Source organism: Muscardinus avellanarius, assembly GCF_963383645.1.
Source record: "Muscardinus avellanarius genome assembly, chromosome: 14".
Lineage (NCBI taxonomy): Eukaryota > Metazoa > Chordata > Mammalia > Rodentia > Gliridae > Muscardinus > Muscardinus avellanarius.
In genome coordinates, this window is record NC_137800.1 from 85,979,077 (window position 1) to 86,000,963 (window position 21,887).

The window sequence follows — 21,887 nt, forward strand, 5'->3', positions numbered from 1 at the left end:
CTGGGAAGCTAGTTTATCATATCCAAAGTCCTGAGGGATAGGACTTTGACAAAATCTTTGATGTCAATCTTAGAATTGAACCCATTAGAGACCTGATTGATAGTGGGGTCACTCAGCCATGACTGAGAGGGACTTTTTTTTTTTTAATGTGGTGCTGAAGATTGAATCGAGGGGCATTCTACCTCCGAGATACACCCCCAGCCCCCCCCCCTTTTTTTTTCCGAGACAGGGGCTCACTAAGTTGCGGAGAGCCTAAGTAGCTGAGGCTGGCTGCGAACCCAGATCCTCCTGTCTCAGCCTCCCAAGTACTGGGATTACAGGCGTGCGTCACCACACCCGTTAGGAACGGCTTCCAAGAGTTCAGGCGGCACTGAAAGGTCGCTGCTCTAGTCTCAGTTTTTCTCTCTCTCTCAATGAGTCTGGGGTCTAGGGCGTTTTTGGACCCCGACCCAGGGCATTTGGGAGGTTCAAGGTTAGAGTAGCTTGGAGGTTGAAGCTGCAGGGGCACTTGAACAAGAACAACCCCCTGCAGCGGCTCCCTGACAACATCCCTGGCCCTTGGGCACGCTAAGAGAGAATTCTGTTCAAGTTGAGTGAGTAACAGTGACTCCCGCCTTTCAGGAATCTCCTGCAGTAAGACAGCTCCCAGCTGCAGCGAGGCCTGAGGACCGCCTCGGCTCAGCATGGCTAGAGAAGCCAGGGAAAGCGCGGCGCTGGACGGCCACCCTGCAGAGGACCAGATGGAGCTTCTGGTCATCAAGGTGGAGGAGGACGAGGACGCCACCCTTGAGGAGGCCCACGCACCCCAAGGCCCCGAACGCAGCCGCCAGCGCTTCCGCGCCTTCCGCTACCCCGAGGCCGCGGGCCCCCGCGCGGCGCTGCGCCGGCTGCGCGAGCTCTGCCGGCTGTGGCTGCGGCCCGAGACGCACAGCAAGGAGCAGATCCTGGACCTGCTGGTGCTCGAGCAGTTCCTGAGCATCCTGCCCGCCGCGCTGCAGGGCTGGGTGCGCGCGCAGCAGCCGCGGAGCGCCGAGCAGGTGGTGCTGCTGCTGGAGTATTTGGAGGGGCGGCTGCAGGCGCCCGCGCCGCAGGTACGGAGAAGAGGCATGGGGTCTGGGGGCTGTAGCTGCGCCTTCCAGAAATCTCCAGATGGGAGCGAGGGGCGTTTTCTTAAAATCAGGAGTTCTTGGCCTCCTTTTTGGCTGTGGACTGCTGTGGCAATATTCTGGACCCCTGCTTGGAATATTTTTAAAAACATAAAGTAAGCTGGGTGTGGTGCCAGCCTCAACAACTTTGTAAGAACTAGTTCCAAAAAAAAAAAAAAAAAAAAAAAAAAAGTGGGGCAGGGGAGGTGAGCAGAGAATGTAGCTTAAGGATTATAAAATAACTCATCCATGCCTGTAATTCCAGTACTTGGGAGGCTGAGATAGAAGGATCACCATTTCAGTGCCAGTACATGGTAACTTCGCAAGACTCTTTCAAAATGAAAGGTTGAGCCATTATGGTGGTGTGCGCTGGTAATCCCAGTACACAGGAGGCTGAGACCGGAGGATCACAGGTGTAAGGCAGCCTCAGCAACTTAGCAAGACCCTGTTCCAAAATAAAAAATAAAACAGGACTGGGGGTATGGCTGGAAGGTAGAATGCCCTGAATTCAATATCCAGAACTGAATAAATAGAAAAAGGCTGGGGTATAACTCAGAGGTAGAATGCCCTTGGGATCAATCCCTAGTATCACACAAAATAATGAAGATGAAGACGAAGAGGAGGAGGAGGAGATGATGATGGTGATTTTGGTATTTTTTTGAGAATTCCTCCCCAGTTTCCAAGGTGTTTTCATAAATGTATATAACACGGGCACGCAGAGTGAGGAGCGTGGCCTGACACCAGGTGGCCTTGGGAAACCCACGCAAACTCTGTGCCTTGGTTCCCTCATTAGTAAAATGATAGTAGTAGCCCATCTCTCATGAGATGGTTATTTGTGCTCCTATTTGTACAGCTCTTGGAAACAGTGCCCAGCTCATAGAAAGTGCTAGAGAAATGTTTGATGAATAAGTGAAATTAAAAGTAAATGAATGACTTCCAGGTCCCGGGTGGTGGCCAGGGGCAGGAGCCGTTCTGCGGCAAGGTGGCACTGCTGACGCCAGCCCAGGGATCACAGAGTAGCCCGTTCCAGCCAAGGAAGCCACTCCTCAAGCAGGAATCCCCGGGTTCCCCGCCCTTACCAGACGGAGGTGAGTGTTATGTCCTGGGCTGTCTGGGTTCTGCAGACCTCATCCGGGTCACAGACAGGTCGCCTAGGAGACCCACTGACATTACTCCCCAGGCCCCTCACTGAGCAGCTTTACTTTGAGAACAAGACAAAAAGGGAAATTGCAAACGCCACAGTGGAGAGCTCTCCCAGCCAGGCCTTGACGTGGTAAATAAGATGTTACTAAAGTTTAGGTCTGGGAAGAATGGGTTCTCCATTCATGTAAAGGGTAATTGTGGAGGCCTTCACTGTGGCAGCCGGTGTTGCTGACACTCACAGCCCCAGCTCCAGCAGAGCTTCTATAGAAACATGAATAAATCACGTTTAGATGGCAGTGTGCCCCCATGAAGAAAGAAAACAGAGTCTGTGAAGCCAGCCAGAATATCCCACAGTATAGAACTATTGCAAGTTTAACGGTATACATCTTTTGAAGCTTGGGTCTGTCATTAAAATTACATGAGACTCGCTCCATAGGAAATGACTCTATGTGCTCATTCTCGCAAGCACCCGGGACATGCGTTTAAGTTCTTGATACACATAGCAATACAGACTTTATTTCTCAACAGAGATTCTAGCCTCAACCCCCTGTCTTATTCCACTTTTAATGTTTGTACCCTACAAGGAAACCTAAGGATTTTTAATACACACACACACACACACATCTCTCTCTCTCTCTCTCTCTCTCTCTCTCTCTCTCTCTCTCTCTCTCTCTCTTTGCAGGTGTGGAGATGGAACCCAGGGGCATTCAACCTCTGAGCTATACCCCCTGCCCTAATTTTTATTCTTTTTTTTTTTTTTTTTGTAGTACTGGGGGTGGAACCCAGAGGCTTTCTACCTTTGGGCTAAACTCCCAGACCTATTTTGTATTTTATTTGGAAACAGGGTCTCATTAAGTTGCTGAGAGCCTCACTAAGTAGCTGAGGCTGGCTTCGAACCTGCGATCCTCCTGTCTCAGCCACCCAAGTACTGGGATTACAAGTGTGCACTAGCACACCTGGCTTTTTATTCTTTATTTTGAAACAGGGTCTCACTAAGTTGCAGTGGGCCTCATTAAGTAGCTGAGGCTGTCTGTGAATTGCGATCCTCCTGTCTCAGCCTCCCAAACACTGGGATTACAAGCGTGCACCACCACACCCAGATTTTTTAACCTTTCTCTATCTTGAATCTTAGCAGGTTTTCTTTTCCTTTCTTTCTTTCTTTCCTTTTACTTTTTAGTACTGGACATTGAACCCAGGGCTGCTCTACTACTAAGCTACACCCCTTTTTTATTACTATTTTGAGACAGGGTCTTGCTAAGTTGCCAAGAATGGCCTCAAACTTGCATTCCTCCTGTCTCAGCCTCCCAAGTACTGGGATGACAGGGGTGCACCCCCTCACCTAGCTTGAGCAAGTTTCTGTACAATCAGACTCCCATTTCTGCCTTTCTGGGCCCAGCCTAACCTCATTCCTCTTAATTTCTCAGAACTAAAGCAGAATGCACTCTCACACCTACTAAAGACATACTGTCAAAAAAAAATCCCATTTTTCTCCCTCACCTTTTCTCATTTTTTTTTTAATCTACAGGCCACACCAGATATCTTTAGGCCCTAGGATTGGAGTTGATAGGGATCGGGTATTTTGTAAAGGAATATATTCTTTATGAACTTGTTTGGCAGAAAGGTATTAATCCAGTGTTTGAGCTTGGGCCCCACTAGGCAGGGAGTCGTAACCCTAGGGCCGATCTCATCCAGAGCTTCTTTCTTTCTTAGTTGCCCAGGGAGGCAGCTGCACAGAAGACACGGTGGTAGCTGCCAGGCTCACACCAGAGCCCCAGGTGAGCTGGAGCCCTCCTCTTCCCCCATGCCCTGTACATGCCCTGTACTACTGCCATGCTTGCTGCGAAGTTCCCGCCCCCTCCACCTCCGCCCCACTCCGAGGCTCCACCCAGATCCCAGGTGGCTGTGAACTCCGTCCTCAGCCCACCGTTGCTTATCACCGGCTGCGTGTAGGTTCATACCTGAGAAGTTTGTCCAGTTTTATTACCAGCTTGGAGCGTTGTCTGTGCCTCCTACATGTGCCTACTCTGTTTGGTCAACCTTTTTCTGTTTAGGGGATGCTGAAGATGGAAGAGGTGGCCCTCGCCCTCTCCCCTGGGTGCACACAGGTGGACCTCTCCAGAGATGAAAGGCAGGAACACCGCGGCAGCCTGCTCCCCACTGGTAATTTCTCCTGAGGTTCTTGGGCATCCTTTGTGCATTAGAACCTTTGGTCCTATTAGGCTGGTAGAACCTATGGAGCCCCATTTGAGCTGGATTCTGAACCGCCATTCTTAAATTTTTTTGTGGTACACTGGGGATCGAACCCTGAGCATTCTACTTCTGAGCTACACTCCCTCTCTGCCCTTTATTTTTATTTTGTTTTGAAACAAGGTCTTTCTAGATTACTGAGAGTCTGACTAAGTTGCCAAGGCTGACCTCGAACCTGAAATCCTCTTGTCTCAGCCTGCCAAATACTGGTATTACAGATGTATGCCACCACGCCTGTCTCAGAACTACCATTCTGAAACCCTTTTACCAGCTAGCTCCTTAACCTTTCCAACTGTACTTTCTTTTCTTCCTGCCAGTGTTCTAGTCAGGAGGAGTAGGATGAAGTGGATACAGACCCTAATAAAGTTCTGGCTGATAGAAGATGCTCAATAAATGTTGATTTCTGGAGCTGGGGCTCAGAGGTAGCATACTTGCCTACCATGTGGGAAGCCATGGGTTCAATCCCCAGCCCTGGGAGAAAAAAAGGTTCAATTTTTTAGCCTTCATTGAGGACTCTCTTCAGGAAATGGGCTGTGGAGTCATAAAGTGAGTTAGAAGCGACCTTGGACATTGGCTCTGACTTTGGATGTGAGGTTCAGAGGCACAAGGGCTGCCTGGCTTGTCAGAGGTCCACAGCTCACTGGCAGCACAGTGGAGGTTCCACCTGACTTCCCAGCTCTCCGCCTGGGGCGCAGTCCAGGATAACTGCCCTAATCTTTGGTGACCACGTTTCTGAGTCTCAGCTTTGGCTATTTCTCAGGTAAAGTTCAGAAATCTTCTCACTTGTTCTGTTTACAGTCACCTTCTCTCAACCCTGTTGGTAGCTCGCCTGAGGTGTATGGCCCCCGCTTACCATGCTTACAGCGCAGCGCCCAGCCTCCCTGTGAGGCCCAGCACAGTCCCCAGCTCTCTCCAGCTCTGCCCCCTCGGCTGCCCGTGGTGCGCTTACACCAGCGGCCCCATTTCCATTCTCAGGTCTCTCTCCCCGACTTCTGCTGTCCCCCTTTTATTCCCATCCCCATTCCTTCCTTAAGTCCTCGTCCTTAGCTAGATATGGTAATGCACACCTATAATCCCAGTACTTGGGAGACTGAGACAAGGATAGCCCCAGAAACTTAGCAAGACCCTGTTTCAAAAATTAAAAAAAAAAAAAAATTAAAAAGGGCTGGGGATGTAGTTCAGAGGTTAAATACCCTTGAGTTCAATGTCTAGTACTTAAATAAATCCTCACGCTTGGCATATATGTGTAGACCTCTGTCATTCTTGTCTCCCTGGGACTCCTCTCAAAGCTCTTCCCGTGGCACAGGACAATTGCAGTCACCAGCTGTTTGTTGTTTCAGGTGAGGAAATGCAGAGCAGGAGCAGGGACTTGCCTCCGGCTGAGGAACTTCCAGAACAGGAGCCTGGGCAGATCCCGTGGCCCCTGAGTGAGGACCTTGCCCAGAAACCCACATATGTAGAAGGTGGTGGACAGGAGGAGGGCAGGTTACAAAGCAAGCAGAGGAATGCCACAGGGAGGAGGCGGCACGCCTGCCATGAGTGTGGAAAGAGCTTTGCTCAGAGTTCAGGCCTGAGTAAGCACAGGAGAATCCACACTGGAGAGAAACCCTACGAGTGTGAAGAGTGCGGCAAAGCCTTCATCGGGAGCTCTGCCCTCGTCATCCACCAGAGAGTTCACACTGGTGAGAAGCCCTACGAGTGTGAGGACTGTGGCAAGGCCTTCAGCCACAGCTCAGACCTTATCAAACACCAGAGGACCCACACTGGGGAGAAGCCCTACGAGTGTGAGGACTGTGGGAAAACCTTCAGCCAGAGCTGCAGCCTCCTGGAACATCACAGGATTCACACCGGGGAGAAGCCGTACCAGTGCAATGTGTGCAGCAAAGCCTTTAGGCGGAGTTCACATCTCTTAAGACATCAGAGGATCCACATTGCAGAAAAAAATACTCAGGATCCTGACTGGGAAGGGCAGGGAAGGATGGACAGCCAGTGGGAAAATGTAGAAACTCCTGTGTCTTATAAATGTAACGAGTGTGAGAGAAGCTTCACTCAAAATACAGGCCTTATCGAGCATCAAAAAATCCACACTGGTGAGAAGCCCTATCAGTGCGACGCATGCGGGAAAGGCTTCGCCCGGACCTCCTACCTTGTGCAGCATCGGAGAAGCCACGTAGGGAAGAAAGTTCCGTCCCAGTGACCGCTGCTGAGCAGGTCAGACTTGGTGCTCGTTTGCCTTTGAACTGGCCACAGACATCATGGGCTGGAGCTAGTGTTAGAAAACAGGCTGGCTGAGAAGCTTCTACGTTCTAGACAACGATTGGAACAAAACGTTGTTCACAGCAGGCTCTGGGGAAGTTACATCTGAGGAAGGACCTCACTTGTTGGAATCGGTTTCCAGGCTGGTTAATTGCTCTGAGCCAGCACCTTATGATGTCTCTCGAGGAGCTGCTTGAGATTGGGGGGTCACTGCTGCGACCATTCTTCTTGACTAGTGATTCATGAACTCTTACAGCTCCCTCTGTGCCTTGTCCACACTGTGTACTAATTAACATTTACTACATGTACCAGTGAGATTACCCACATAGCTCTGAAAGTTCGGTAAAAACTGGGCACTGTCTCTATTTCTATGGATCTTACTGAGGCCGTTTGTGCTTCTATCTAAACACTGAGGTTCTAGATTCTTAGTCAGTCTAGTGCACTTTTTCCCAAGTACACAGGATTGGCAGAGCAGGGGTTAAGATGGGGTTACTGTGCTAAAAAGAATTCACTTTTTTTTTTTTTTATCCAACTAGGATTCCCATGAGAATGCCTTAAGCAGCTCATCACTGAATCATTGTGAAGGTACACCATCCATGGAATTCCATTCCTTAGTTTTTCTCAGATGTTAATTTTACTACTCTTGAGAGAGAAAGCTTTCCTATTCAGGAAGTGTGAAAGTCACTGATCGAGTCATAATAAAGTGATGAATTCTAAGGCTCAGCCTCTTGGTTAGTTATCTGGAGCCTAACCACAAGCCTCTCAAAGCGTCCCCATACTATAGGGTACGCTGCACACAATTTATCTCAACTAAGGCAGTTTCTCCAATCAGCAGAGCTGCACAAAATACTTAAAACAAGTATCACTTTGTTGTTTCAGGACTCTAGTATTAGTGTGTGGCAGTTTTTAATAGGTTGATCCCCAAATTCTACATGGTAACAGCTCCTTGATTATGATGAGACCTTTAATCATTAAGTTCACTTCCTAGTCTTTTTCCTAGATATACTTTGTAGGTCGTCCTTTTTTCTCCCTGATAGTCAAAAGTTCAGTCTTGTGAATTTAAATGAGAAAACTTTTAGTCAGCACTGTATTATTTATTATGCATCTTCATTATGTATTTATTGTGTATCTTTAAATGGAAATCCTTCTGTTTTGTTTCTAGGAAGGGATTTCCAAATGCCTAATTTCTTACATTTTTGCTAGTGTAGTACTTATAAAAGTCTACCTTCATCGTTGCATCTACTTACATGTTCTTACTTGGTTTCTGGCACCATCTCTTTCCTGTAGTACCAGTCTTGAGACTGGAATTCCTCAGAAACAGCAAGGTTTTCTGGTCATCTTTCACAGTTAATGGTTTTGCCACTGTGATACATTCTCTGCTCCTAATGTGTATTTTGCTCATTAGGAATTGAGCCTTTGTCCAAAATCCTTTGCAGATCTATCCAAGTCCATGTTTTTATGCCAGTTTCTAAAGCGTGGCACTTCACGATTTTCAGGGATCTAGCAGACACAAATATAACAAGTCCTAATGTAAATTATTTGTATTATAGTAATAAACCATACTGTTACTTTGAGTGATTTTTTTGGTACAGGGGATTGTGAACTCCCAGCCGTTTTATTTTTTAACTTTGAAACAGGGTCCCACTACATCTCGGAAGGCCTCATCAGGTTGCTTCGGACCTGTGATCCTCCTGCCTCAGCCTTGAAGGTACTGGGATGACAGGCATGTGCCATCCCACCCAACCGGGTAGTTCCTTAAATCAGTAAAAATGCAACACATGATTTCCAAACATTCTAGACATACATTAGGATTCTTCAGAGAAACAATCAACATGCGTATATGTTTTTGTGTTGGCATGTATATATTTACTGTAAAGATTTTGCGTGTGTAATTAGGGAGGCTTAGAAGTTCCAAGTTTTGCATTCTATAAACAAGACACTCAGGAGAGCCAGTGGCGTGAGGTGAGGGCCTGTCTGGAAGCCAGCGTTCCAGTTTGATTGTGAAGGCTGCAAAGGGCCGATGTCCCAGCTCAGGGCTGTCAGGCAGGATGAGCACCCCGCACTGAGGGTCAGCCTCTTTCCTCTCTTCAGGCCTTCAGCTGACTCCATGAGGGAAGGCAGTCCACTTTACTGATTCTACTGACTCAAATGTTACTCTACCAAAACACGTTCCCAGGCATACTCAGTATGATGTCTGACCAAATATCTGAGCACCTTCTAGCCCACTAAAGTTGGCAAATTAACCATCACGGCTGTGTGATTTCCAGTGTTAAATAAGGCATTGAAGCTTTTAATCATGTGCCCCACTTTGGGTCTCTGGTTCTTTTCATCCACTGCCCTGGAAGCCTGGGAAATGATGTTTGTGGCCTCCTTACTTTGTTATACATCAGGATACAGAAGGGCTGGTATGAGGCTGAGAGACAGGCTAAGTACTGGTTCCCAATTATGCAGAGTATCCTCGGCATCTAGCAGAGTTCCTGTTGAGTGAATGATTCCGAAAATTGGCTGGTTGTCCTTTTGTATTAACATCCTGGTAATAACTGCTAAAGGCCAAAGCATTCACTTTTTTATTTCTAGAAATAACAATCTCCCCTATTTCTAAACAAAGCATGTGTTTACAACCATTCGTGCAACAAACCTGTTAAGTCAAGCACTAAGGAATCAGACATGGACAAGACAACCTCTTACCCTTTGAGCTCCTACTAATCCAAGGCACTTCACCCATGCAAGTCCTCTTTTCACTGTCAATGTCAGTCATTCCTTCGTGAGGTGAGGGGTGTCTACAACTCTGAGCTATACCCCAGCACTATTTTATTTTGAAATCAGGTCTGGCTAAGTTACTGTGCCTTGGCTTTGAACCTGTGCTCTTCCTGTCTCAGCCTCCATAAAGTATAGGGATTACAAGTAGGGTCGCACTAAAATGCCCAGGCTGGGTTCAGCCTCTTAAGTAGCTAGGATTACAGGCATGAGCTACCACACTCAGCTCATTAAAAAAAAAAAAAAAAAAAAAATCCAACCACAGAAAAAACTCTCTGAAAGACACATACGTAGCCTGTTGTTGGAGAACATGGAGGCAGTCTTAAATCTATGAAAGTGTCCAGCAATTCAATGATGAGGCTCTTTTTACTACATTTACTATTATGTATACTTTTTCTTGCATATCCTAGGGTACCTATATTAGTCTATTTAGTTCATAAAGAAAATATATATACTTAGTCAACAGTAGACAATACTACATGTAGTATTGTAGAGTTAAAAATAGGAGACTAGAGCAGGCATGGGGGAATAACATGCCCCCGACAAACAGGTAATCAACCAGGAGGCAGATCACAGGTCCAGGGATGCAGGCAAAAAGCTTATTTCAAAAATCTTGCTTATATCTAACCCTGTGGGAAAGGAGGTGTGTGTGTGTGTGTGTACGCACACACATGCACAGTACTGGGGATTAAACTCAGAGGTCTTCTATCTCTGAGCTACACCCCAGCCCAATTTTATTTCTTATATGGAAACAGGGTCTCACTAGGTTGCAGAGGGGCTAGGATGCTGATGTCGGCTTCAAACCTACAATCCTCCTGTCTCAGCCTCAGCCTCCCAAGTACTAGAATCACAGGCAAGCACCATCACATCAGGTGAGAAAGAACTTTTTTCTTTTGCAGTACTAGGGATGGAACCCAGGGGCATTCTACCTCTGAGGTACACCCCAGGCCTATTTTTTATTCTTTATTTTGAAACAGGGTCTAAGTTGCCAAGGGCCTCACTAAGTAGCTGAGGTTGGCTGTGAACCCAGATAGTCCTGTCTCAGCCTCCCAAATGCTGGGATTACATGTTGCTGAGAGAGAACCTCTGACCTTCTTGTTTTGACCTGAGCCGTCCTTGAATGCTTTTACTGCCTAAAGTGAGCAATTCAGAGCACCCATCCCCCACACAGCTTGCCCTTTGCATTCGTTAACCTTCCAGTGTTGTGCACTTTGTTGTCGCGGCTTGACCTCTGTCCACACGACTTCTCACAGTCCTCTCGTGTAGGAGCCTCTCTAACGTGAACTCACAGATGTCTGTCTCCCAAGGTTCAACCGCTGTCTGAAGCGTTTCCCATACTCATCACACTGGCAAGTATAAATTCTCCAATGCTGAAGAAAGCTGGTGGTTGTATGGAAAACATTTTCACATTCATGTTTGTAAGATCTTCCTCCTGTGTAGTCTCCTGACTTTGGGTGGACATCTTTTTACATTATTCACAAGGTTTTGGCAGGTTTCCTTGCTGAAGAAAGGCCTCCTCACAGTCACTGCATTGATGCACGCAGTTCTTTGACTCCGGCTGAAAGTTTTCACATATTCCTTATTCCAGTAGCATTTTTCCTTGTAGTGGAAGTTCTGGTGAGAAAGGAGGGGCCCACGATAAACAAAAGCCTCTCAAAACTTGTTGATCTCAAAGATACTCTCTTCAGTGTGAACTTCCTGGTGCTAGGTAAGGCTTCACTGATAACCAAAGCTTTTACTGCACTGGACCCCATGTGCACTGAGGTTGTGGTTCTGAGGGAACTCCCGCTAAGTGATTCGGCAACTCTAGAACGCTTTGGTGTTGAGGCCAAGTCCTTATCTCATTGTCAAGGACACCATCTAAATAAATAAATGAATGCAAATGTCAGTCTTTTCTGAGATGAGATTTATGATAAGGAACAGTGACAAAAATTAAATCCTAAAGTGCACGCCTTTTCTAAGTCTCTGAATTGGCATCTCAATTTATCAAGTACTCAGGAAGGCACATGGAGGTCCAGTATGAGTGAGAAGAGACACACTGGAAGAACATGGGGAATTTTCCCACAAAAGTAGAAAAATCAGGAGCATATAATCAAAAAGCTTAAGAGATGACTTAGAATCCTGAGCTGAGAAAAAAGGGACATTATGAAGTCAAAAGAACCTGCTAGGGATAGTTACAATGACTAGTTTCACCTAGTGAAATCAATACTCAATAAATATTTGTTAAATGGATCAATAAACAATGGGACATGATAAAAGTAAACTTGAAGTGATAACCAACCCAGTTAGCATGTCTGAACATTTTACTAATTTGATACAGTAAAATTAAACTGAAGATTTTTTAGAGGAAAATAACTTTTTCAGGTAATATTCAATCTTAAAGAATTACTTGAAACTAAAACCCCAATTCAAAAGACTCACAAATATGGCTGGATTTCTACTTAAACAACAGGAAGCTTGATAAAGGTAAGGTTTCAAGGGACAGGACACACCTAAGCATTCTACAAAGCTTCCCATGTGGGGCTTGCCTTTCTCTCCAGGGAACCTTTCTCATCGGTCTTCCACTATCAGAAGGCAGTAAGAGCCAGGCGTGGTGGCACACACGCTTGTAATCCCCGCGCTTGGGAGGTGGAGACAGGAGGATTGTGCAGGTTCGAAGCCAGCCGCACTGGCTTAAGAGACCTTGTTTCCAAATAAAAAATATAAAATAGGTCTGGGAGTGTAGCCCGGAGGTAGAAGGGCTTCCAGGAACCCCAGTACCACCAAAAAAAAGGCAGTAAGAGCTGAGTTAAACTATGCTAGGCCTTGGTCTGGACATGAAACTTGATTCCTAGGTACTATCTCTGTCAGAACACATAGCTTGTTGTGTCCTTTGGCCTTGGAATTAAAGGTGATGAGATGAAGTTGGTCTTGGGAAACTTAATTTGAAGCTAACTCCTCAGTAAAAGCACCAGACAAACCAACACAAAACCCAACATAGAAACAGAGGTTCCAGAGGTACCCATGAATGCCAGGGGAAATGAGTGCCCAGGAGTTGTTTCTGGGTGACAGCTCCAGAGAAGGGCCAGTGGATTCCAAAGTTCAGTTGTGTTGCTTTCTGTGCACTTTCCAAAGCCTTTCACTAGGGAAGCGGTACATGATCCTCCCCACCCTCCCAACCTGGTCTTCATTCAAGTGTTCTTCAGTGTTTCTGGCACAAGGGACACCTCTGCTCCACATTCCGGATGCTGCTGTCTGACCCAGGCCTGCGGTTCCCTAGGCAGGGTCAGGACTGTTCCAGCACCTGCCTACAGGTATGTGTTTCTGGTCTTAGCAACTGCGAGCCAAGCTTCCTGACACTTCTGACTGCCCTGTAGGCTCCAGGTACTTATCTCCTGGGAGTGACAAAGTCTGAAGAAAGATCTGTGACTTCTCTGCCAGCCTGAGTCTTGGCCCTAGGCACAGCCCTCTTCCTCTGCCGTCAGTCACTACTAGAGACCTTTCCTGCAGCAGGACTGCCATTCTGGAATGAGCGAGCTCAGGAGAAGGTTCACTCCAGCCTGGGGCTCACACTGACTTTTCAGAAGTATTTCCTTATAGCTACTCTTCTTCCTGAGATGAGACATAAAAAAAAAAAACAATGTTAACAGGCATTTGAATACTGATTAGCTTTTACCCAACAAAGTACCCAGACAATACATCAGGGAAAAAAAAAAAAAAGAAATTTTTTGTCTTGAAGCTAAATTAGGAGAAAGTGTTTGGGCATTACTTTGCAACTATGGCTTTCTGTGTTAATTTTAATTTTCATATATTTTGTGGTACGAGGGATTGAACCCAGGGGCATTCTACCTCTGGGCTATACCCTCAGCCCTAGTTTGTATTCTTTATTTTGAAATAGGGTCGCACTAACTTGCAGAGAGCCTCACAAGCTGCTGAGGCTAGCCACAACCTGCAATCCTCCCGTCTCAGCCTCCCAAGCACTGGGATTAGTGTGCGCCACCACGCCCGGCTTGTGTGGTACTGTAGCCACATCACCATCCTCCTAAGCAAGAGTATCTTTGTTTTTAAGAGGGATTCTCATTTGCAAAGGTATTTTATGAATCCAGGATCAAAGTGTCACAGCACTGTAAAGTACTGGAAGAAGTTACTGACATTCTAGCCCTCCAGGTCTACCCCAAACCGTTTCCAACTTAGTGCCGTCAACTGCTCCATCTGAATGACTGTCAGGTTGTTAGTCTAGTCGCCAGCGTTTCTGCCTCTGCTTTGATGTTTACACGATGCGTTCTCTCTTTTGCTTCCAAATCCGCCCATCAAATCCTTATTTTCAATAAAATCTTTCTTAACTACCTTAGGAAAAAGTAATCTATCCTTCAGAATTCAGAGTACTCATTGTCTACCAAGTGCCACTTTATTTATTTATTTATTGTTACTAGGGACTGAACATGAGGCATTCCACCTCTGAACTATATCCCCAGCCCTTTTTATTTTGAAACATGGTCTTGTTAAGTTGCCGAGGGTCTCACTAAATTGCTGAGGCTGGCCTTAAACCTGCAATCCTATCTGTCTCCCAAGTACTGGGATTACAGGTGGATACCACCACGCCCAGGCCAAGTGCTGCTTTAACCCATGTTGAGCACCAATTGTACCATCCCGTAGTCTTATTTAACTATGTAAACTTACATATCTGACACCAAGTTGTAAACTCTCTGAAAAAAAGGAATCTTGTGTTATTCTTGTTTTCCACTCTCCCTAGTACAATGGGCAGAGAGCGGGTTCTCATTATATATCTGAGGTTTCCTTCTAGCATCAGTGACTAAAGTTTTGCCCCAAATCATTATCATTCTCACCAGCCTGCATTTTGTGAGATAGCTTCCCTGAAGTCATCACACAGAAACCGATTTTTCTCCTTGGTGGATAGTCTGATGTTGAGTAACAGCTGCGGTCTGCCTGAACGATTCCCCACACTCTTTACATTTATAGGGGCCGCCTCTGCTATGGATTCTCTGGTGTTTACTAAGGTCTGACCTCTGTCTGAAGGCTTTGCCACACTCGTCACACTGGTAGGGTTTCTCTCCAGTGTGGATTCTCTGGTGCTGAATGAGGCTGGTGATCCCTCGGAAGGCATTCCCACACTCCTCACACTTGTAAGGCCTCTCTCCGGTGTGGATTCTCTGATGCTCGGTGAGGACAGACCTCTGAGTAAAGGCCTTCCCACACTTATCACATTTATAGGGTCTCTCCCCGGTGTGAATCCGCTGATGTTCTATGAGACTTGTCCTCTGGATAAAGGCTTTTTCACACACATCACACTTGTAGGGCTTCTCCCCGGTGTGGATTCTCTGATGCTGAATAAGGCCACTCTGACTGAAGGGTTTCCCGCACTCCTTACACTGGTAGCATTTCTCCTTGTGGTGGATCTCCTGGTGGGAGACGAGGGATGAGTTATAGACGAAAGCTTTCCCACACTGGCCGCACTCGTAAGGCTTTGCGCCGGTGTGGACTCCTTGGTGCTGAACGAGTATGGAACGCCGACTGAAGCTCTTATTGCACTGAGGACACTGGTAGGGTCTGTCTCTCGTGTGACTCTTGAGATGGTGGAAGAGGCCTGCTTTCTGGCTGAAGGCCTTGCCGCATTCATTGCAGTGGTAGTGCTTTTCTCCCGAGTGGAGTCTCTGATGCTGATTCAGAGCTGACCACCGGCCAAAGGCTCTGCCACACTCGTTACACTTATATGGTTTTTCTCCAGTGTGTATTATTTTGTGTCGAATAAGCACAGTTCTCCCACGAAAGGTTTTCCCACATTCTTCACATTTGTAGGGCCTGTCTCCAGTATGGACGCTTTTATGCTCCGTGAGGCTTGCGTGCTCACTGAAAGCTTTCCCACAGTCCTCGCATTCGTGGGACTTTTCTCCTGGGCAGAGCCTCTGCTCAGCATCGCCCGTGCTCTCAGTCACACTCTCTCCGTTTTCATCACGTGGAGGTTTATCTTTCCTAGAGCATCCAGAAGGCTCCTCTTCACGATCACGAGCTGCCCCACACCGAGCAGACGGGTGTAAATCATTTTCACAGCAGCTGGATACGTTCCCATGTGGCTCCGTCTCTTCAGAACTCTCTTGCTTTAAATTCCTGTGCTCATTTCCAGTCTCAACATCTGAAACTACAAAAGAATCCTAAGTGTCCTGGCTTCCCGTGACAGCAAAACAGCAACTTCATTAGGCCACATCAAATTATTCACGTGATAAAGAGTCTTAAGTTTCTGCATGGCTATAAAGTGGCATTAGAATATAGGGTGGACCTAATATATAAAACACTCTAAAAATAGTTAAGAGATTTAATTTTTCACCTGCCTAATCCGTATAACACTGTGCTCATAAAATGGGTACCAAATACTGCTGATGGGAGTGGGAGTTAATTCAAACTTTTATGGACCGCAACTTCAAAATCTATCAAAACTACAGAAGTATGAGCTGGGCGTGGTGGCGCACACTTGTAATCCAGGACTTGGGAGGCTGAGACAGAAAGATTACAGGTTCGCAGCCAGCCTCAGCTACTTAGTGAGGACCTTCATAACTTAGTGAGACCGTTTCAAAATAAAAAATTAAAAAAAGGCTGGGAGATGAAGCTTGGAGGTAGAATGCCCCTGGGTTCAATCCCCAGTACCACAAAAGAAAACAAAGAACCAGTATGTAACTTCTGACACAGTGGTTCCACATATAACAATTTATTTAGGCCATAAATGCATAAATGTACTCAAACACAGGGTTATTCACTGCAGCCCTATTAGTTACAGTAAAACACTAGATGTAAATGCCATCAGTAGAAGACTGGTGAACTTACTGTAAAGTTTTTCCACATACTGAAATATTAAACAACTGTTAAGAAATTTTAAAAAGTCAGAGTCTGCCATCTTAGTGATAATGACAGGAAAAAACATACTTGTTTCAATATTAAAAAATGCATAATATAATGTTGGGCATGGTGGCACATGCTTGTAATCCCAGCATTTCGGAGGCTGAGAAAGGAGGATTGCAGTTCGAGGACAGCCTCAGCTACTTAGTGAAGCCCTTCACAACTCAGTGAGACCCTGTTTCAAAAATAAAGAATAAAAATAGTGTAGCTCGGAGGTAAAATGCCCCTGGGTTCTATTCCTAGTACCGCAAAAAAAAAAAAGAACATAAATAAACAATCTTCAGAAAGATACACAAGAAGATAACAGCAACAACCAACATCAGAGTTGGGAGAGGAAACTAGATCGTTGAGGAAATTGAATAGCATGGAAACCTTTCACTGGATAATTTTTTAAAATCTTTGTTTTTAAGAGCTGAGCTTGGTGGCACACGCTTGTAATCCCAGTACTTGGGAGGCTTAGACAGGAGGAAGCAAGTAGTAAGACTTTCATTAACCTAGTGAGACTGTTTTAAAATAAAAATAAAAGTAGGGCTGGGGGGCCGGGCGGGGTGGCACACGCTTGCAATCCCCGCGCTTGGGAGGCGGAGACAGGAAGATTATGCAGGTTCGAAGCCAGCTGCACTGGGAGACCCTGTTTCCAAATTAAAAAGTATAAAAAATAGGTCTGGGCGTGTAGTCTGGAGGTAGAAGGGTTTCCAAGAACCCCAATACCACCAAAAAAAAAAAAAAAAAAAAGTAGGGCTGGGGATATAGCATGGAAGTAGAATGCCCCAGGCTCAATCTCCAGTGTCTGTCTGTCTGTCTGTCTGTCTCTCTCTCTCTCTCTCTCACACACACACACACACACACACACATGCCAGGCATCTGCAACTTAGTGAGACCTGTTTCAAAATAAATAAAACAGATCTGGGGGTATAGTTTAGAGGTAGAATGCCTTGAGTTCCATCTCCAGAAACACTAACACAAAACACACACACACACACACACACACACACACACACGGGATTTCCAATAAGGCTGAGAGAGAAAGTGCTTATATACTATTTGCGAGGCCCTAGGTTGATCTGTAACACTGCAAAGAGAAAAAGAAAACACAAAGAATTGAAGAGTGACAAACAGGGAGTCTGAGCGTCTACACCTGAGCATCAGATTTCCGGTGAGGCCTTCCTGACTTTACTGATCAGACACAGGACTAGGTACAGCAGAGCCCTCACCCTCCATAGCCCTGTCTCCCTTTCGGCTCACTGCCGGTCTTTCTTCTTTACCTCGCCCCTCCTGAGCTTCAGGTTCTGGAGATTCACACTTCAGAGACTGAAGAGATAGACGAGGCTCTTGTTCTCTGCCTGGAGGTATCATCTTCTGCAGGAGCACCTTCTGTTCTTCAGTATAGCCTGAAACCTGAGGAAAATGAAATAAAGACAGATTCTCAGGAAACAAAAGATCAGAGGCAGGGGTGGGAACTGGGGAAGGGCTAAATGAGTGACGTGTGCATGCCTGCCTCTACCATCTTGTACTCCATTAAGATGTATGACTACAATGCACAATAAAAAAATCTTAAAAAAGAAAACAAGGCCAACTGTTGATGACAATGGGATTAAAGTCTGCTTAAGTCCTGCCATTATCCTGTCCATTAAAGGCCAACGTAAATGTTATCTCTTCTGGGGAACCTTCTTTTCCTGGCTAGAAGTAATTTCCCCTACTGTTATTAGCTAAGTGTGTTGTTTGTACACTTTTGCTTCTTTGTTTTACACTAGAAGAAGAGAGGAAGAGGAGGGGGAGAAGGAGAATGAGAAAAAGGAGGAGGAGGAGGAGGAGGGCATAAAGGAAAAAAAGGAGAGTGGAATAGGGAAGAGAAAGGACAGACATCTCTTTCAGATTAATTCTAGAAGCTGTCCCCAGTAGTCTTTGTCCTGAGACTCCCATTTCATTTCTCTTGGGAAAGATATTTTACTTTGTTTATTGAAGATCATGATTACCTTAAAATCATCTCTCCTTCACATCTTGTTTTGGTTTCCTTTCGGTGCTGGGGATTGAAGCCAGGGCCTCGTGCACGCCAGGCAGGCACTCAGCCACTGAGCTACATCCGCGGCCCTATCCTTCACATGTTTACCTTCACCCTCTTTCTCTTTTCCTTTTATCTTAGAGAAACAATTTTTTCAAAGCTCACATCTCTACATTTGCCTTTTCTCTTTCCCTCTGACCTTTGTCCTTCAATTAACTCATTTATTGAGCAATTTCAGCCACTCTGTAGCTCCCATTCCTCCATAGGCCTACTTCCTCTTGACCTTAAAAATAAGAGCTTTCTCCAGCATGGTACTATAAAAGCAGGGATTTGGAATCACAGTAATTATTGATTCTGTCTTTTGGTTGAGTAGCTCTGTGACCTTGGGCGAGTTAGAAATTACATACCAAGCATTGGAAACAACTAGCACAGGGCTTTGGCATACCAGAGCCCTCACACCACTTCTCCACTCCCTTCAGTGCCTAAATCTGGCCAACAGAAATCACTAGTACTGCCTCCGCTTCCCCAACCCAGTTTTGTCTTGTAACTTCTGTCTCCAGAAGAGGAGCCGGAATCAGCCGAATGCTCTCCAGATGTACACCTGTGCTCAGGAGTCATGGCAATGGCAGTGGCTGTATCTGGAAAATCATATTCTTTACCGTTACACACTGCCTTTTTACTACAATTATTCAATCATATTAACTGTACAAATTAATGGGTTCATTGTCGCATTTCCACACTTGCACTCCACACGCATATATTGTGCTTAAAACCACATTTTCGTTTGCTTTGTACAGCGGGATGTCCTTTCCAGAGGCTGCTTTCTGCCTCCCTACCATCATCTCCCAAACATGTCTCTATCACTGTCTCTTTAACCCCTTCAGACCCAGGTGTCTTCTGTTTCTAAGCTGAGCAGCATATCAATCTAACGGAATTTTATAACTTAGTACAAAAATACACAATCCCTCCACAAAAATGGTATAAATAATAAGACAGAACCACATTAACCAGTTTTTCTTTTAACTTAGGATCCTTTCTGATGCACCAGAGTCAACATGCTTTGTGAAATAATGTTATACTTCCCATTGGCCTAAAAGGTACAATTTATTTCTCTTTCTTTTTTCTTTTTTCGTACTGGAGATTGAACACAGAGGTGCTTTACTACTGAGATATATCCCCAGTCCTTTTAGTTTTGGTGTGTGTGTGTGTGTGTGTGTGTGTGTGTGTGTGTGTGTGTGTAGAACCCAGGGGCTTCTACTTCCAGGCCTATTTTTTAAATTTGAAAACAGGTCTAAGTTGCTGAAAGCCTCAGTAAGTTGCTGAGGCTGTCCTCAAACCTGTGATCCTCCTATCTTGGCCTCCCAAGTACTGGAATTAGAAGTGTGTACCACCATGCCCAGCTAAGGCTTTTGTCTTGTTCTGTTTTGTTTTTTGAGACAGGGTCTTGCTAAGGTTCTAAGGCTGACATAGAAACTTTGGGTCCTTCTAGCTCAGCCTCCGGAGTGGGTGGGATTATGGGGAATGCCACAATTTGTTTTTTCTCAAACAGACATCACATTGTTTGTTTGTTTTTTACCTGATCTCCTGGGTCATCTAGCTCTCTCTCTAAATCCTCCAGCACAGTCACCACCTCCTCCCCACTCTCTGGATGCTGCTCCCGCACCCACGCTTGTAGCTCCTCAGGCAGGATGGCCAGGAACTGCTCCAGCACCAGCAGCTCCAGGATCTGCTCTTTGGTGTGGGTCTCAGGCCGCAGCCACTGATGGCAGAGCGCCCTAAGCCGGCTCAAGGCCTCCCGGGGTCCAGATGTTTCTTGGTAGCAGAATTGCCTAAAGTCCTGCCGGAAGACCTCTCTGCTGTAAGTGTTGTTTTGTTGCAAGTTCCGATCCTGTCTGATGATATACTTCTCCTTCTCCTCTTCCTCCTCCTCTATCTTTATTTCCAAAAGTTCATCTTGGTCCTTGTGGGCCTGCTTATCCCAAGTGGATGTCATCATAGCTGTGCAAAAGCTCTATTGGTGTTTCAAGTTAGGTGTCTCCTGGAAAGGTTCTTCCTGAGTGCACCTGACGAATAAGCCATAATTATTAACACAATCTACACTTTAACAAAAAATGCAAATTCTGAGATCTTAAGTAGGACCTTTGAAAGGCTGCAGTATACTCAGAGAAATACTTATGCTTTGGTAGAAAGCTTCAGTAGACTAAAAAGAAAGACTAAGGAAAGATGACACGTTGCGTCAGAACTTTGAGGAGGAGTAAGACTTGCAGGAAAATTATTTCCAATTAGTCCTAAAGGACAATTAAGTGGAATAACACTAACAAATAGAATGCATAGATTTTTAAAAGTTAGGATTTCTAGCCAGACACAGTGACACACACTTGTAATCCCAGTACTTGAGAGGTTGAGATGGGAGGATTGCGATGGGAGGATTGCAGGTTCAGTCGGCCACGGCAACTGAGCAAGGCTTTCAGTGACCTAGTGAGATCCCGTTTCCAAACAATAAATAAAATCCGACTGAGGGTAGAGCTTGGAGGCAGAATGCTTCCGAGTTCAATAGACAGTACCAAATAAGTAAATAAAAAAAAAAATGTTAGGATCTCCTTGATTCCTCACTTTCAAAATTTCCCTTGTGGGGGTACTGAGGATAGAACCCAGGTGTCTTCTACCTCTGGCCTACACACCCAGACCTATTTTATTTAATTAATTTATTTATTTACACACCAAGACCTCTTTATCTATTTACTTATGATATTGGGGATGGAACCCAGGGGCAGTCTACCTCCGAGCTATTTTTTAATTTGAAACAGGGTCTCACTGAGTTGCAGAGGGCCTCACTAAGTAGCTGAGGCTGTCGGTAAACTGCGATCCTCCTGTCTCAGCTTCCCGAATGCTGGGATTACAAGCGTGAGCCATTGCGCCCGGCTGTTTCATTTTTTTGTTCGCAAACAGGGTCTCGCGTAGTTTCTGAGGGCCTCAGTAAACTGCTGAGGCTGGCTTCCAACCTGCCACCGTCCTGTCTCGGTCTCTCAAGTACTGGGGTTACAAGCGCGGGCCACCAAGTCCGGCTTCAAAAATCTTTTTAAACGTCCGGCGACGACGGTGGAAAGCAGTGAAGTCATAAAAAGCAACACACTCACGGGATTTTATTTCTTCTGGGACCTCATCCCTCTGCACTTGAGTCTTCATTTATTAAGTAAACAGGCAGGCGAGATTACTCTTTCAGGCTTTCTTCTGCCCGCGCGTTCTGTATTCTAAATCTCAAGTAAGGCGAGTTCTACGCCACCGCCCAGCGTCTGTGACCTAAAAAATCTAAAATGTCGCCAGGCGCCGAGCCCGAGGATACGTGGCCTGAGCCCCCAGCCCGACCCGGGAGAGACGGGGCGCCGCCCACTCACCGCAGAGGCCTGGACGCGGAGACCCGCACAGGACCGCCGGCGCCCTGCGACCCG

General features: G+C 46.0%; 1 protein-coding gene across 1 annotated transcript; it reads left to right on the forward strand.

Moving 5' to 3' along the window:
* Positions 1 to 683: 683 nt before the first annotated feature.
* Positions 684 to 6,732, forward strand: ZKSCAN3 (zinc finger with KRAB and SCAN domains 3; the record flags this gene model as incomplete). Its single annotated transcript, XM_080710325.1, has 5 exons — positions 684 to 1,091; positions 2,086 to 2,233; positions 3,999 to 4,234; positions 4,340 to 4,448; positions 5,876 to 6,732. 5 exons carry the CDS (start codon positions 684 to 686, stop codon positions 6,730 to 6,732), a joined length of 1,758 nt encoding a protein of 585 aa, XP_080566451.1.
* Positions 6,733 to 21,887: the final 15,155 nt, after the last annotated feature.